This window comes from Syngnathoides biaculeatus, chromosome 16 (genome assembly GCF_019802595.1).
Source record: "Syngnathoides biaculeatus isolate LvHL_M chromosome 16, ASM1980259v1, whole genome shotgun sequence".
Lineage (NCBI taxonomy): Eukaryota > Metazoa > Chordata > Actinopteri > Syngnathiformes > Syngnathidae > Syngnathoides > Syngnathoides biaculeatus.
This window is the reverse complement of record NC_084655.1, coordinates 5,955,816-5,973,853: the sequence shown is the minus strand read 5'-3', so window position 1 is coordinate 5,973,853 and position 18,038 is coordinate 5,955,816. Positions and strand designations below refer to the sequence as shown.

At 40.2% G+C, this 18,038-nt stretch overlaps 2 protein-coding genes across 2 annotated transcripts in view; one reads left to right on the top strand and one right to left on the bottom strand.

The window, feature by feature from the left end:
* Window positions 1–1,858: 1,858 nt before the first annotated feature.
* Window positions 1,859–11,392, bottom strand: sumo2b (small ubiquitin like modifier 2b). Its single transcript, XM_061846443.1, has 4 exons — window positions 11,236–11,392; window positions 8,847–8,978; window positions 4,323–4,394; window positions 1,859–2,584 (listed from the first exon to the last, which is right to left on the bottom strand). The coding sequence occupies exons 1-4, from the start codon at window positions 11,254–11,256 to the stop codon at window positions 2,522–2,524; spliced, it is 288 nt and encodes a 95-aa protein (XP_061702427.1). The 5' UTR covers window positions 11,257–11,392; the 3' UTR covers window positions 1,859–2,521.
* A 139-nt stretch (window positions 11,393–11,531) lies between these two features.
* nup85 (nucleoporin 85) overlaps window positions 11,532–18,038 on the top strand; it is a 39,288-nt gene continuing 32,781 nt past the window's right edge. The window contains exons 1-5 of the mRNA XM_061846432.1: window positions 11,532–11,972; window positions 12,151–12,238; window positions 15,487–15,643; window positions 15,712–15,782; window positions 15,865–15,908. Of these exons, the coding sequence (XP_061702416.1) occupies window positions 11,940–11,972; window positions 12,151–12,238; window positions 15,487–15,643; window positions 15,712–15,782; window positions 15,865–15,908 (393 nt within the window). The 5' untranslated portion in view covers window positions 11,532–11,939. The remainder of the gene's footprint in view (window positions 11,973–12,150; window positions 12,239–15,486; window positions 15,644–15,711; window positions 15,783–15,864; window positions 15,909–18,038) is intronic.

Here is an 18,038-nt window from a genome sequence, read left to right as displayed (position 1 = left end):
CGAGCAAAAAAGGTCACAGTCCCCCTGGGCCATTTTCTGTCAGCATTTTTATTATTACAGTATTATTTTTTATTCTACAAGGTATCTATAGAATTTATGCAAATCTGTTGAAAATTATTTTGAGTACTGCAGACTGATTCCACAGGCCACATAGTATGCTCGTGGTTAGCGCAATAACGCACAATCTGAGGTTGGGGATTCGAATCTGGGTCCGGACTTCCTGTGTGGGTTTTGTAAAACTTTCCATACAACCCCAGTGCTTGCGTGGGCATTCTTCGCATACTACTGCTTTTTTTTCTCCCCCACATTCACAAAACAATTACAATTAAATTGTCTCCCCCACAACATAATTTTCTTAATCTAACAGGGAACGTTCAATGGCTCTACACAAATGCAATGCGATTAAAAACTTGTGTGCACAAAACAAATATTAACATATCTCAGCACTTGCTTTTACAATACATCTTGGGATTTTGTGGACTGGACCTTGTGCAGTCATTATGTGCATCATATAGTATTCCAATTTATGGAGTTATTTCTTTGACATATTGCAAATTAATGTTCCAAACAATGTTTTTAGTATACCTAAACTTTCCCAGTCTTTTGTTGCCTCTGTTCTCACCCTCCTCCCCGAATAATAGAATATTTGTAAAAAAAAAAAAAAAACAACAAAAAACAAGACAATTATCAATTTGCAAGGAGTCCTGTTCACCATTATTGGCACCCTTTCGGTGTTCATCCTAAATATGGATTATCTTCTAAAAAAAAAAAAGTCATGAACTAATTTTCTAGGGAACTTGTTTGGAAAAGTACAAATAATAAAATTTTATGGACAATGGAATATAAACAGAGCTTTCTGGCAACTCTACCATCAGTCAAAAATGGAGGGTCCATCATGCAGTGGGGCTGCTTTGATAAATGTTGTACTGGAGCCGTTGACTCTATGACAGGTAACATAAAATCGGAAAATTATCAAGATTTAAAGCGACGTTTTTTTTATTTGATGTTACCTAAAATAAGAAAACTTGGTTTGAGGTGAAGATCATGGGTCCTCCAGCAAGACAAAAACAGAGGACTGGTGAAAAATAGCCTGCAATAAGTCCTCTCTGAACCCAACGGAAAATCTTTGGGAGGAGCTGAATTTGGAATTCTGCCATTGTGGGGAAAAAAAAAAACTTTGCTAATGTTCAAGACCTTGGAACAAATTGCAAAAAAATAGCAGGAAAAATACCACAAAAGTGCAAAAAGCTTATAGATGGATAAATAGATGGGTAAAAGAAACATTGAGACTGTTATTGCTACCAAAGGGATGGGCAATCAAATATTAAGGGCAGGGTGCCAATACTGCAGCCACATGCTTATTTCTTTTTTTTTTCTTCGAGGTTACCATATCTAAATTGAAAAAAATTTCTCTTAAAATGCTCTGGGCCTCGAATTACAAGACCCTGATGATGTAAGTTTGGTACATTTCCACTAAATTTTGAATATATAAAGGTTATGCAGCAAATAAAGGGGTTCCCAAAACGGTAAGCAGGACTGTAAATTGAAAATGAGTATCAAATTGTATTTAGTTTTTATTTTCATTTTACACATCCCAATTTAATTTAAATAGGAGATTATGTATCATGACATAGTGTTACAAATGAGGAGCAAGCTTACAAATAAAGGGCTTCCCAAAATGGTCAGCAGGACTATAAATTGAGAAGGAGTATCAAATTGTATTTAGTTTTTAATTTTCATTTTACACATCCCAATTTAATTTAAATAGGGGATTATGTATCATCACATAGTGTGTTACAAATGAGGATCTTGGGGGCAATGAGTATAAATGAGAAGACAATCACACTGGAGAGCATCATAAAATAAGAGTATTGGAAAAACAACAATAGCTTTATTTCATCAGGTATTTTAGACAAAACAGATTCTTTGTATGATGGCAAGATATTACTCCTCCTCCCCAAAATATGACATTTGCTCTGGTTAATGGATTAATCAATGCAATTGTCCACATAATCACCACTATATAAAGGTAAAAATTTAATTATTTTCATATGGTCACCAAATGAGATTTCAGCTCAATTTCAACAGTTTGATAAGAGCCCTGAAATTTTGTAATTGGTTCTAAGTAGTCAGATCATGTCACACAGAGTGATCTGATCACACGGATCAATTTTATGCATGGTTTGGCCCCTTGTGACCACATTCTCAAAGTAGTGTGACCATTAAATCAATTTCAAAATAGCTCACCTTTAGAGCCAATTTAATACCAAAACTCATGACCCGGTCTGGCGATCGGAAAAGTCACAATATTTCTCATTCTAGAATCAGTCCAATTTTGATGATGTAAGACCTAAAAATTGATGTGGATTGGTTTATGTACAAAAAGTACAGAAATAACAGGGAAAAAATTGAAAATACTGTACAGCAGAGTCATTTAAACCTCAATAGGATGAGATGTAAATCATGTATATCCCAGGCTGCGGTTCTGTTAAATGAGGAAAGATGACGTCGGGACGGTGGATTAAATCGCTCCTCCAGTCTGTTGTTGAAACACATCAATCGTGTCTTCATCTTCCATTTCCAACTGTTTAAAAAAAAAAAGAAAGAAAGAAAAAAAAAAATCAGTAAATATTATAGAAATTCCTTTAATTTGTCTAAACTGGTGGCGGCACGGTGGTGCAACTGGTTAGAGCGTTGCCCCCAGTTTTGAGGACTGGGGTTTAAATTCCAGCTGAACCTATGCAAAGTTTGCATGTTTTCCGGGCCCGCTAGTTTCCTCCCACGTCCCAAAAACATGCATTAATTGGAGATCCTAAATTGCCTGAAGGTTTCATTGTGAGTGCGACTTTTGTTTGTCTCTATGTGCTGTCTCTGACAATCAGTTCAGGGTGTACCACGCCTCCTGCCCGATTTTGGCTGGGACAGACTCCAGCACTCCCGTGACCCTTGTGAGGATAAGCAGCTCAGAGAATGGATGGATGTTTAAACTTGTCAGAAACGTAGGGCACTTTTGTTATATTTGCTTTCAAGTCCTGTTGTGTTAAGGATTTTCTGTTTTTGTGAGATCGTACCATACTGGCAAGTCAACGTGTCTGGTGTTCGCTCATTATTCACAGGGGTTACATTCCGCCCACCCAGAAATCCTGAAAACCTGCAAATAATTTAGTTTTAAAATGCTTATGTATGATATGTACGGTAATTTTGTAACCATAAGGCACACTTAGAAAACTTAAATTTTGTCCAAAATGCACGTGGGGCCTTATAATACGGCGCACCTCATGTGTGCACCAAATTCCAAAATCTGAAAATGTTATTTGAGACTGAATAAACTACAATCAAACACGCTGGCTCCATAGATAGCTTGCATGCAAACTAGCATATATATTATGATTTATGTAAACTGCCACATGGTGGAGCTTTAGAGGCAGTGAGGAACAATTGCTGTTTATGTAAGCAGAAGCTTACTTGCCCCCAGAGTTTATGTGGACTTGACCTATTGTTTACACAAAACTTTTTTTTTTTTTTTTACTTTTGTACACCTTATGCACCAATACTTTATATGCATTTTTCCCCCACTATTTTATTGCATAACAAATGTGATGTGACATACGACAGAGTACTTTTCCATGGCATCAAAAACAATCCATCCATCCATTTTCTAAGCCGCTTATCCTCAGGAGGGTTGCAGGAGTGCTGGAGCCAATCCCCACTGTCATCGAGCAGGAGGCCAGGTACACCCTGAACTGGTTGCCAGCCAATCGCTTGGCACATGGGGACAGACAACAGTCGCACTCACAATCACATCAAGGAGGAATTTAGGGTCTTCAATTCATGAATGTTTTTGGGATGTGGAGGAAACCCATACAACCACGGGGTGAACATGCAAACTCCGAATAGACAGGGCTAGGATTTGAACCCTGGTCCTCAGAACTGTGAGGCCAAATGCTCTACAGCTGCCCCACTGTGCTGCCCAATCAAAAATAAATATTTCAAAATGCTCTGTAATTATTTCTCAATTTCTACTTCTTACTAAATTGAGATTGGCGCGTTAAAATCAACACTGAATTGAATTGCGAGGTTCTCAACACCATTACAATGAATGCCAAAAATTTTAAATCATCCGTAACTTTAAAGAGGGGACTTTAAATGCGTCGGTTTCAATGTTGAACAAATTAACCCATAAAAAACTGTAATTTAAAAAATTCTAAATTATAACAAAACATTTTTAATTAAATACAAAATATTTTTATACATCTTCATGTTAATGATCAAATTATATGAAAATGACCTGAATTACCTTTTTGTCATTATCTTAACCTTACCTGTGATGGTGTGTCTGTCTCATTTATCGGCTGTCCATCAAATCTGAACCGGATTTGCCTCATCGACAGTCCCTGGAAAACACACACACAATTGTTGGCTTACTCCCTGAATTTAGATAGATATAGTGGGAAAATAAGACAAACATTTTATTAATTTTGTGACCACACATTTAATTCCATCTATCTTCTACTGCTACAGCCATGTAACTTCAATGGATGACACGTCTGATGTTGCTCAGAGTGGTCAAAGGGACTGCTAAGGGGCTTTGTGTATTTGCTCAGACACAAAAAAATAGAGGGAACATTGGAATGCATGTATGAAAAATGGAAAGGCAATGAAAAATGGAAAGGCAGTTGGTCCTGATATACCGGTAGATGTGTAGAAGCAATTTGGAGAGGTGGCTGTGGAGTTTTTGACAAACTTATTCAATAGAATACTAGCGGGTGAGAAGTTGCCTGAAGAATGGAGGGAAAAAGTGTACTAATTTTTTAAGATTTTTAAGAACAAAGGTGATGTTCAGAGCTGTGGGAACTATATAGGAATAAAGTTGATGAGTCACAGAATGAAGTTATGGGAAAGAGTAGTGGAGGCTAGACTCAGGACAGAAGTAAGTATCTGCAAGCAACAGTATGGGTTCATGCCTAGAAAGAGTACCACAGATCCATTATTTGCCTTGACGATGCTAGTGGAAAAGTACAGAGAAGGTCAGAAGGAGCTACATTGTGTCTTTGTGGATCTAGAGAAAGCCTATGAGGTTGTACCTGGTCCCCTGCCCGACAATAGCTGGAATGGGTTCCAACACTCCAGCACTACCACTACCACACTACTACACTTTGTGGTTACTCATGAAATCAGTAGCATTGTATGGAAGTGTGGAAACTGTAGTATTGTTTAGTTTCTCACCCTCCCATAAAATAAAACTGTCTAGGAATGAGCAAACAGTTGTTCCTTCTCTGAAAAACTCATTTCAGGCATCATTTCCATAGGAGGCACCTCACAGCAAGTACTAACGAATACAGAGAGAAAGACAATATTCCGGAGGACACCACAAGACCACCGGGATCTCAATGGTTAGTCTGTCTGCCCAGCAAACAACGGAGAAGGCAGAGGGAGTGAAAGAAAAAAGAAGAGGATGTCGGTGAGGCTTGGCTGCTAATCTAAGGAAGCAACCTTACAGACCACCGTTACCAAGCATCGTTTTGACAAACGTAACTCACAAAATGGACGAATTGGAATTACCGTAATTTCTCAAATAATGCGCAAATTTTTCCAAAATATTTTCCAAAAGTTAATAGCGTGCAACTTTATTTCAGTATGGATGAAAAAAAAAAATCACATTGTATAGTTGTATACAGGTACATAAGAGTGGTAAAAAAAGGTATACATATTCAATTCGCTATGATATTCGATGTCTTATGTTACACATTTATATTTATTACGGTAATGTGCACGCCCAACCTGAATTCTATGGCCTCCTCGGGGAGCTTGTGTTTTACGATCGTAAGCGTAGCATATTTGTTGCCACTTCAGCAAAGATCAGAAACGACTGCCTGTGAGTTTGTTTTAACTTAAACAAAGACAAAAAATGTCGACTACAACAGCTAGCTGTGCAGCTGCTTTTAACAGAAATGTGTCATCACTTGTGCCGATGATGCCACCAACCCGGAAGTAGCATGGCAGTCCAAAACAACGATAGCTTACCTCAATGGCTTCAGGTGGGTATAAAACAATGTGAGCTAAAACTACGTAATACGAGCGTCATGGGCACATTAAATAAAGACGGGAGAGTGCACAGATGTATTACGTAAGACTAAATGTTAATATCCCTCTATGCATATTTCGCTCAGATGAGGCTCTGTAGGATGTTCAGATAAGTGATGGCACCCTATGGGTTATCAAGTGGGCTACCTTCCCTCATCAAGTCTTTCGCTGATAGGCCCACGACACTCTCGAGAGGGTTCAGCAATGAATCCCAGCGTTCCAGGTTAACCCCCTAGGTGCCATCAATTCTCCTGAAGGCCCAATTGGGGTCTTTCTCTTTATCCACAGCCACTGGCTGGCCTTTTCCACCACCTTGGAGAGATCTCTGACTGCCTGCCGACGGGTCTTCCCTCGGACTGCCATCTCTCTGAGTCGCCTGGATGTTGAGGAGGCTATAAACCCTCTGCAGCCAAATTCCACCGGGCATCCCTCTGCTCTCCAGCCTTGCTGCTGCACTTCAGACGCAAGTCCTGCATACCTCAGCCGCTTCCGCTTATTCGCCTCCTCGACTGCCCCCTCTCAGGGCACTGTGAGCTCGATGATGTAGACGAGCTTGAGAGAGGCAGACCAAAGCACTAGATCGTGGTCGTAGGGTGGTAGTTGCAATCTCAACTGGAAAGCAGAGCTTCTTGTCTAGGTCTGCCCGGAGTTTCCAGTCTTGCGGACTGCCCAGCTGTCCGGTAGCTTGTTGGTGTGCCCCCCCCCGAACAAACAGCCTTGGTTGCCACTTGGCTGACAAGGGTGGGAGGGCATTCACCCTCATCCGCTGGTTCTCCAGAACACCAGTGGGACACTCCAGCACTTGGTTGTGCCGCCAGGTGTAACGGCCTTGAGTAAGGCTGGTCTTGCTACCAACCAGGATGTGCTTCAGTGTTGCAGGGCTTGGGCATGACAGGCACTTGGGATCTTTGGCATACCACTGCTTTAGGTTCATGGGAGAAGGCAATACGTCATATACAGCTCTGATGGTAAAGCTTGCCCTGAATGCCTCCATTTTCCAAAGCTCTTTCCAGGTTATCTTCCTTGCCTCCAATCCTTCCCAGGCCAACCACTGCCCTTGCTCGGCCTGCGATACAGCTTGAGCGCACCTTTGTGCTTTCTCTTCCCGGCGTACCTCCTGGACCACCAGCTTGCGCTGCTCAGCAGTATTGGCCTTGCTCCATACTGGTCTATTGGCCCCGAGCCCAAGGCCACTCCTCCCCTCCTCCCTACGACGACGTCAACGATGTCCTTGTGTCTGAGTGGTGCGTTTGCCTGTTCAGTTCCAGCCACCGGTGTCCACTTCCTTCCAGTGGCCAGGGTGGGGGCAGTCTGGGCTACCAGCGGAACCCAGTAGCATCATTTTCAGTCTTACTTTGGCGCACTTGTATTCCTCTTCCAGGCTGAAAATGGGAAGGTGTCATCCCTTTACCGTAGAGTCCAATGCTGCTGAGGCACCTGGGAAGGCCAAGCCACTTCCTCACAAACGAGCTGATCAGTCTCTCCAGCTTTTCTACCTTTGAGAGTGGGATTTAATAGATGGTGAGTGGCCAAAGGAGTCGAGGAAGTAACCTGTACTGCAAGCACCAGAGCTTCAACTTCCCAGGAAGCAGGGTTCTGTCAATTCTTTCCAGGCAACTGGCCACCTCCTTTCTAAGCTGCTCTACTCACTCTTTGCCCTTAAGAGAGGCATCATACCAGAGGCCAAAGCTCTTCACAGGCTTCTCTGAGACAGTTGGAATTGGTTCTTCACAAATGTGAAAGCAATCAACTCCTTGGATTTAAGACCACTACATAGAAAACAGTACTGTTATCAAAAATTGTGCAACTGCACTTTCTTGTTTGCTTTTCTTAGTTCTCGGACCAACAGTGGAGTAAAAATGTGTAATAATCTTATTCAGTCTTGGACATGGAGAATAAGACTGAAAAATACACTTTATTTATGCATTTAAGTTATTTTAGTAATATCTGCATTGTATGTTCATTGTAAATATTTTTACCCAAGTTACTTCACCTCATATTTAAAATGTTTTTCTATTTTATTTTATTGGTTCAAGCACCTTGTGGAGAAGCGCTCGTTATCTCGTTAATATATGTACTATATTGTCATATATTATGAATTATTATATTATTAATATACATATTATTGTCATCAATGACAATAAAGGATTTTGTTTTGATTGATTGATTTGTGCCACTTAACATTTTAAAAGAAATAACTCTTCAGTCTCAAATTTGAAGGCGGGTCAAACTGTAAAATTTGTTGCATTGAAAGTGAAGACATCTTTAGGAACAACCAGCATTTAGCAATCAAGTTTGAGCATTATAGATATTTAAAAATTCTAAACTACCTTGCATGTTAAAGCAGTTGTTTTACTGTAATGTAAACAGGAGTCGGGCAAGGCTGTCACAACGCACACTCATTGGCCTGTGAAGCCCAATAGAAGACTTTGTGTGCAAATGTGACTTTTTTGTATCGCTAGTGAACCTGAGTCAAACATCACTGTGGTAACCACTGTGGATTTGAGCAATGGCCCCCGACGCAGAAGTCGCAAACTGAAGTCTAAAAATACATTGTGCATGCATTTATTGATATAAAAAGTAGCGAGCACCATTTAGGCTGTAATGGAGTAATAGTAAAAAGTATGCTTCACCAAGCCTACTCTGACAAGCACCATTTCTCTAAAAGGTTACTTGAGTAAATGTAATGGAGAAAATGTAGTGCATTTCTACCCACCTACGCTCAGAAATCAAGGTACCACTGTGTTGTGTCACGTGCTCACCTGCCTATCGCAGTAGGCCTTCATAAGTTTGCTGAGTGCCGTGTGCCTTTTGATCTTGAACTGCACCACGGATCCATCCTGTCCTGCCACCTTCAGGTTGATGTGTTCACTACCTTCAGTCTTCACTCCTTCCTGTGGGACACGAGCAGGAAAACAAAACAAAAAGAGTATGTATGTTGTTTATTTACAAATTTATTTCACTCCCTCCTGTGGGACACAAGCAGGAAAACAAAACAAAAACAAAAAGAGAATGTATGTTGATGTTTATTTACAAATATATTTAGGTTATATTTACGTTACTGTCAAATATTGGCAATATTTTGGAGAATATGACTGATCGGGGAACCATCATTATTTTCTCATTGTGCGATTCTTCAATGGCCCTGAAAAAATAAAACTTACTTTCCTGATCACTGATGCTTTGTTTCAACAATGGTTCATGACGTATGTACTGCAAGAATATGTATTGTAAATTTGAGTCTTTCTTAAAATGTGTAATCATTGCTGCCGAGACCCAAGTAACAAGCCAAATAAGGAGTAGGAATATGGAAGTAAATATGTGGCACCAGGATTTGAATTAAAAATGCCACTGAAATTTTTACCCTGTAAAATTAACATTATTTCAAAGTGATCACATTTTCAATAGGTGTATTTCAGTTTAACTTTTCAATGTTAACAAATTTGCCATGTAAAAAAATTAAACCTATAAAATTCAAATGCAAAATTGTCATTATCCGGAGATTCAACTGGCTACAATTCGCTGTCTGAAATTCATGGTTGAGAAGGCAGGGTTACTTCAGGTCAGAAGCCAACACCCAGCCAATCCAGTTACGCTTTCTTAGTCAAGTGACGTCACATACTAAAAAAGTGTAACTGGATTGGCTGCCTCCTTAACACTGAATTTAGGTGGAGAATTTCAGACGGCGAATTGTAGCCAGTTGAATTTCAGAGAGCAAATTGTAGCCAGTTGAATCTCAGGAGACTGAAAATATTGCATTTGAATTTCAAAGGTTGGCTTTTTTTTTTTTTTTATTTAGTGAATCTGTTAACGTTGAAAAGTTAAACTGAAATACAGCTATTGAAAATGTTATCACTTTGAAATAAGAACGTGAATTTTACAACCTAAAATTCTCAGTGTCATTTTTTCTATTCAAGTCCTGGTGGCACATATTTACTTCTATATAGGAAACACAGATCTCTATTTTCCAATTTAAGAAATAAAAATAAAAAGTTGACTCAAAAAGAAATACTCAGGAACAGAAACCCCCAAAAACTACATAAGTATCTGTAATAGAGTATTTGCACAGCATTCCTCAAGTAGAGCTAAAGTAAACCCCGCCTCCTTCACCAAGGTTCAGTGAAACACGGGATTTATCAATTGTCTTGTTTAAAAAAAAAATCTGAGCATATTTTATTTTACAATTATAGCATTTGAATATAGATTCTTCAACATTCTTAAAACCACACAAACATTCAACCATATACTTAGAGAGAGCAAGTACAATGGATAGCACAAATATTTCACAAACGGTATAATAAAAGATAAGTACAACGGTAATAACACTACCCCTAAGCCCCCCACAAAGGTATGATGGGACACGAAAGTCTGAACTGCTTTATAGCAGGGATAAATGTACCTGAAAAATCTACTCAGTTAATTCACGGAATATTTGTACTTTGTTACTCGAGTTCAATAGATATAAAAAATGTGACCAAGAACTGTATCTTAAAACTCTATTAAGTACAAAAACAAAGTATTAGTATGTCATTATTCAAGTAGACATAACAGAAATCTTGTTTAAGTAAACACAGCAACACAATATTTGCTCATTTTTGCTCAACTGAATTTGGTACACAAAAAATATACTTAATTCATAAAATATTTGTACTCAAGTACAGTAACAAGGTATATTTTGTTTGCTATTCAACTAAAGTACTGATCGGCTACCTGCATAATCTTTGTATAGTAACTGAGTATTAGTACTTCGTTACTTCCCACCATAGAAATATTTCAAGCGGTCCCATCAGTGAAAGGATGGAAACATTACTTTTAATCTCGTATATTTTGCTGTTTAAATATATGTATATATCCCGCTTACATTTTCCAAATAAATGAAATTCAAACATCTCTAAATAGAAATGATGCACTGAGGGTGCCACCAGCTGGTTGGCTGCGGCTTGTGCTCATGCACAAAATGCAGGCCGCGCGCTGCTTAATGCGCGTGCACAAGCCTTCCGGTTCGTCTCTTCAAAACGACTTCAGTTGTCGCTTGCAAACTTCGATAAGATTACACACAGCACGTGGAAATTAATGTTTCGCATGAGCCCTCACGCCGCCCGCGGTGTGGAATAAATCGAGTTCAAGACGGTGTGATGGACTGGCACTCACCTTGGGTTTCTCATCAGCCATGGTCACTCTTTTGGCGCTTTCTCTTTCCTGCCACACAAAGAACACGGGTGCGCGCACGTACGCGTTCCCGCTAAAAGTTTCCAAACCCGACGTGCGCGGCCCCGAGCTGGTGCGCGCACGGTAGAGCGAGCTCCGATTGGCTGCCGGTCGTCACGAGGGACGCCAGCCGAGTCGTTCGTGGGCGGAGATGCGCGTTACAGAAACACTTGGCCACCGCGTGAGCGCGCATGGCGTTGTTTTCCCTTTGTTGGCGTTTAGGTCGTGGTAAATGAACCAAATCAAAGCACAACACAAAACCATGTCCGAACGAGTGTCGCATGTTATGCTCTCTTTTTAAGCACCTACGTAAAAACGGCACTCGTACGTATGTTCGTCATTTTTGTGTTCAAAAATGCTTTTCATCAGAATAAATGGAAATTTTACGTGGTTTGCGATATGATAATGGTTAAAAAGTGTATTTTTTGGTCCTTTATCGAGTAAATTACGTATGAAAAGCGGGCCGATGGAAAACTGGGCACAAGAACGGGCAGCCATGTCATTACGTCATCAGACCGCACCACAGGGGCCTTTTACTTAATGGCTAGAGCGCGGTAAACCAACCACATTTGTAGTTCACGTATATTTTTTCTTTACTAAATATTTGCTCTTTTAACTTCTTGTTGTATTGGGAATATTGTTTCCTGATGGAGGAGGTCGACGTTGACCCGACAATTACCGTAAGTGACTTCTGTTGCTTAGTTTCACTGGCTCCTTCTTGCTCACTAGCCAGACGTCCCCACAGCTTTTAAAACTATTCGGCACGAAATGTAGTTTCTTGAGTACATGGTCATGTTTAGAGATGACAAGTGCTTATTGCTGTTGGGTTTATGGTGTGTGTGTCCCCTTTTCTCGCAGAATATTCCCACATCCAGTCATGTGAAGAATTTGGGTTTTGCTTGGGGACCAGGAGATATCCTCGTGTACGAGACGTTTTACAAACCAGGTGTGTGTGTTTGTTCATATTACTGTGAATATAAAAAGTATTCAAACCCCTGTCCAATTGCCAGGTTTTTGCGATGTAAATAAACGAAGTTAAGCCAAGGTCAATCATGTAAAAAATATTTCCCCAAATCATGTGACCTATATCTATATAACTCAATTGGGAAAAAAAAAACAAGTTCTAGAGTGACAAAGTAAAAATGTTACAAATGAGTTGCATCTGTGCACACCCTTTCTTTACTTGGGATGTGACTGTGTTAAGAATAAACCAATCACTTCAAAACTCATGCTAAATGAGATTCAGTATTCACCTGTGTTGGAGGACGCTTTTTTCCTCTGCTTGTGTGTTTATTACTAGTGAGAATGTTGGTTATCCAAATACAGGTTGGAGACAGTTTCTTCAAAGTTTTCTACTTCCAGAATATTCCGAGCACATATGAGTTACAGACAATAGCTGTAGGAGCTCACAAGTGCAAAGGTACTGAGAGAGGACACATCTTTTATCTTGTCTTGTCGGACCATGGGCGGTATTGGCCTCACAGTTCTGAAGACTGGGGGTTCAAATCCCAGCCACGCCTGTGTCGGGTTTGCATGTTCTCCCCATGCCTGCGTGGGTTTCGCCAGGCACTGCGGTTTCCTCCCACATCCCAAAAACATGTATTAATTGGAGACTCTAAATTGCCCCTAGGTGTGATTGTGAGTGTGATGTTTGTCTCGATGTGCTCTGTAATTGGCTGGCAACCAGGTCAGGGAGTACCCTGCCTCCTGCCCAAAGATAGCTTGGATAGGCTCCAGTACTCCCGTGACCCTTGTGAGGGTAAGGGGATCAGAAAATGGGTAGATGGATGGAATTGATTCAAATGAATGAACAAATTATTAAGTTAATAAAAAATGTTGAATGCTAATGTAAAATGGGAGTTTTTTCTAACCAACTTATTTTCTACAACAAAATAAACACATTTTATTTATGCATTTATAAATTGTATTTTATTACTCAATATTTACAAAAATACATTAAGCTATTTCTTCTTTCTGCTTGTCCCGTTAGGGGTTGCCACAGTGTGCCATCTTAGATGAACGTATATTTATTTATTTGGCACAGTTGTTACGCCGAATACCCTTCCTGACGCAACCCCTCTGCATTTAGCCCGGGAGAGATGCTTACAGCACCTGGTATTTCCAGGCGGTCTCCCATCAAAGTACAAATCAGGGACAAAGCTGCTTAGCATCCGAGATCTGATGAGATAGGGTGTTTTCAGGGTACATTAAACCCCGGGTGTCATCCCTATAAACATTCTAGAATAGATATTGTAATGAAAATTACATATAACAGTATTCACTTCAATGTCTATACAAAAAAAAAAAGTGAGCGGAGAGCGCGTCATCCATGCACAAAGTTGGGCAATTGAGTGTCCCTCGACATCCAAGTGGTCGCCATATTAGTGGCGTCCTTTTGTCCTTGACGTCATCGTCAGTTCCGCCGGTGAAAACGCGTAGTGCCCGCTACTATGGAAGCTGAACAACAGAGATATTCGCATTTTTCCGACGCCCCTTCTGACACCGACGCTCTTTTCGAAAAGGACAACACCACACAACCGAGTGAAGTTACCGGGGCAATATTACACTATTGTTTCGAGACATATTCAGATGATATCCGATCACGGCCAAACTGCATCCTGTCCGATCCACTCCCGCGGCGAAGATGAGCCATCGCGGCCGGTGTGGCTTATGACAGAGACGAGCGGTGCTGCTTTAGTCACAGTCGAGCCGGGGCGCTATATGCGCGCACGCGACTGAGTAACGCATTCTCTGCTAGGTTCTTCAGAGCCGGCCCATCGCAAAGCCTGACGCGCAGCCTTTGCAGAAGCTGTGACCGCCGAACGCGGCGCCTCACCCGGTGTGGCTGAGTTTCGGCGCCCGTGGTGGAATATAAGGAGGAGGTGGAGCCTAGCTATGTTGCTTTTAGGCGTATGTTCAAAGTCGCCTTAGTATCGAGACATTGTTGACTGGGCGATGCGCACATCGACACATTTCATGTGCGGATTTTTTGTTAAGTTATGAGAGACCGATTACGTGGTCTGCCCCAAACTATTATTTTGTTAGTAGCTGTATACGCACATCAACACATTTCATACGCGGATCTTTTACTACGTTATGAGAGAGACCGATTACATGGTCCGCCCCAAACAATTTTTTTTTTTTTTTTGGAGCTGTACACACACCTACCTGTTATTTGGAACCCATAAAGCCTCCTCTGGACTCGTGCAATCCATTTTTCACAATGAACAGGATCTCTTTCAAACTTTTGAAGGGTAATTCCATTATCTCGAGTGTTCAAGCAATGTCCAGCAATGCAATGAGCCGGCATTTTGGCTAACACGAAGGAACAACAAGCTCCCTTCCCGGAGGTAAAACTAATGGAAACAAATGAGTCCACTAGGGGGCGCCTCAGTCCTGTACGTCACTTCCTGCTTCTTCTCGAAAATAAATCCCTCGAGACGATTTTCATGGCGGGAGTTACAAAAAGCTGTATCTGTCAAAATCATGTTTTGTGGTGAAAAAACACATGGGACCATATTGGCTGAGGGTTTTTCATGAATAATATACCAAAAATCGTCCGTTTGACACTTGACCTTTAAGCTATTTCATTAAAAGTAAAAAATAGATTTATAACTGTATAACAAAAAGCTTAAATTTACAGTAAACATCAAACAATAATTTAATAGGTAAATTAATTTTAAAAATTACTGTTGACTAAAGGCATTTTAATGAGCAAAGAAAAATGTCCAAATTAAATAAACACAATACTTCAAGACTCTTGGCATTATAAAGGCCATAATTTGCCTAGCCCTGGTGTAACGCTTGCATAGTTACTTGCAAGGTCCAAAATAAACACTCACCAGCCGTCACATGGTGAGTAAATGTTTGTATATTATTATTTATGTTTTTTAGTCTTCATTTTGTTGGATTTCTCCTTAATGTTGGTGTCCGCCTGTATAAGAACATTGCAGGATACAAACTTTCATGCATAACGTTAACAGGCGCACATATGCCTCTTAGGTTAATTAAATTACGGGAATGTGGAGGAGGCGGGCGTCCCTTGTGGCTATCAACAGCAATTTTTCCGTCTCAATGCGAGGTGCTTCCCATCTGCCAAAGAGGACTGAGATAGCGAATATCTGGTCATTGTGCATAAAACAAAAGTCAAAAAGTAAATTTCACAAGCTGCTTGTTTCTACCCACCGTTTGCAGGTGGTTCAGGGTCAAGCAAGACGTTCATCCATGAGGTCAGAAAGGACGAAGACATCTCTTCCCCCATTTTGCGCAAACTCTTCAATGAGTCTCACCACATTTTTGTTGGCCTGCAAACAATCCGAGAGGAAATCCACAACAAGAAGAAGAAGTCCCAGTAAGGCCAACTCAAGAATTATACAGTAAAGATAGTCACTGTGTCACATGTTTCTTCTTTCACCTTAGATTTGTCAGCATCAGTAAAAATTATAGATCTGTAATACGGGCCAGTATTGAAGAGCTTCAACAAGTTGCAGGTTTGCATTTTTTGACTACGTATATTGATTCTAACCACCTACTCAGTGATGATCCATGATTTGCACTTTTTTTTTTTAATAGTTAATACCAAAGACTCGGCAGTGTGCACCCAGTATGGCAGTCAGGTGTGTATGATTTTATATTCATCTTTCAGAATGTTTTTTAAAAAAATTTTTTTTAACTGAGAATAATGTCAAAGAAATACTAAGTGTAATTACCAGGGATGTTTGGTACTACTTTTTTCAGACCGATACCAGCACGAGTATTCATTCCAATGTACTTCCCGATATTTATGTCAAATACCAATACCATGAGTACTTTTGATACGTCATCTTTCAATTAACACAACATATAACTGAATAAAGACCATATGTTTTTATGTAATGCACATGATGATTCACCAATGTGCCAAGTCGCCACAGTGTAATGCCAACTACTGATGAGGGCTTACTCAATGTTAATTTTTTTTTAGTATTTCGTGGATGGTATCAGCAGCTTCATGAATACCTGATACCTTGAAATAAGGCTGGTGTCATCATGATAGCAAACCAGTCTTCCCTCATATAACATTCTGGTTACGGTCCAAAAAATACTCGTTAAGTGAACACTGTGTAGTAGAAATTTTTTTTTTCATTCATTATATATATTTTTTGTTTACAGAATTTTTTTTTTTTCATTTACATGTTTTTTTTTTCTTTTCTGTTTTAAGTCCATTTCTCACTCAGGCCTTTGTAGATTAAACAATAAGTATTTTAATACTACTGTATTCTAAAAAGAAACAAAGATTAAAAACCTGTTTTATGCCAAAAAATTCATTTTACAAATAAATATATCAACGTCCCTCTTTCTATTTTCTTCGCTCAATCCAGCACTGGGAATAAGTGTATTTGTATAAAAAGAAAAATATAGTTTTTAGAAATAAAACAAGTAATTTTAATGATCAATCTATGATCTTGGACACACAAGAAATGATTAATAGGGACTCAGCCATATTTTACAGTTCATCTGCCGGTTGGTGCTATGGGTCAGTGTTGCCGCAGTTTTTTTTTTTTTTTTTTTTTTTTTTGGGCGAGAATTTTCTTATAAACATACATGCAACCTTCGATTATGTTCAAGAACTGAAGCCGCGGCGCTCTGTGTGGGTGTGTTGAAATATTGCGGGCCTGCAGGCCGCTTCCGGTACTTAGGGCGGGCTATTGCTCCCGCAGAAGAGTGAGTGGGTCAAGAGGAAGAAGCGGACACAAGTGTTGAGAATGAGTAGAAGGATGCACTAACACTTGATCGCTTGACAACCCTGGCCAATGAACTTTGGGGAACACAGTGCGCCGCTGTGATCACCCGACCTAAGTACCGGGACAGCAGGTGCGGCACAATTCGTCACTGCTTTGTGCGTCTGCGGCCGACCCCGTGGCTTCAGTCTTGGTTGACAATGGTCTATAGTCCCTGAGCCAATCAGGATGCCAAACATGATGTAGGGTTTCGTTTGGCAAATCAGGACACAGAACACACAGTGCATTCATACGCTGTAAGAAAAAAAAGCCTGCTACAGTGTAAAAAAATCAGTGTAATAGAGAGGCAGCGTTAAGTGAACCGTGTTGTAGCAAGGGAACACTGTACTTTGTATTGGTGCTTGCCCGTTCCTAGTAATTAATGTACAAACTGTAGCGTTTGTGTGCTGGATGTGAGTCTTAAAGATGTCTTTGATGAGGCGCAGCATTTGTTTATTGAAATGTCTTAAAGGGGTGTCAAACTCATTTTTTGTTTTTTGTCAGGGGCCAGGTTGTAGTTTTGGTTTCCCTCAGAGGGCCATTATGACTATGAAATCACAAGTCTTTAATCACCATCATATTACATGAAATTTATGAACTAGTTTTTGAATCAGAAATCAAGGGTAATGGGTTTTTCAACCTTCGTTCATCAGAATCAGAAGTTCCAATTTTGCCTCATTGGTGCACTTTTTAACTGGGTTAACCAAAGGCTTTGCACACTTAAGTAGTTGTATGTAGGTATTAAGTAGATTAAGCAAGTGATCAGGGGAGCGCATGGAATTGCGCGATATGCATGTTTAATTGTGGTATAGCTCTGGTCCAAAGTGTTTTCCCTTGTCGGACATTTTATGTGCTGCTTATATTTAGGGAGTTTGTGGTTAGGTTTCACTGTTAAAATATCCTAGGATAGTGAGGGGTGATTCTTGATGTTTTTTCTCAATCTTGTTTACCTGCTTGGCAAGCGTTAGCAGTGCTGTTGTCATGCTA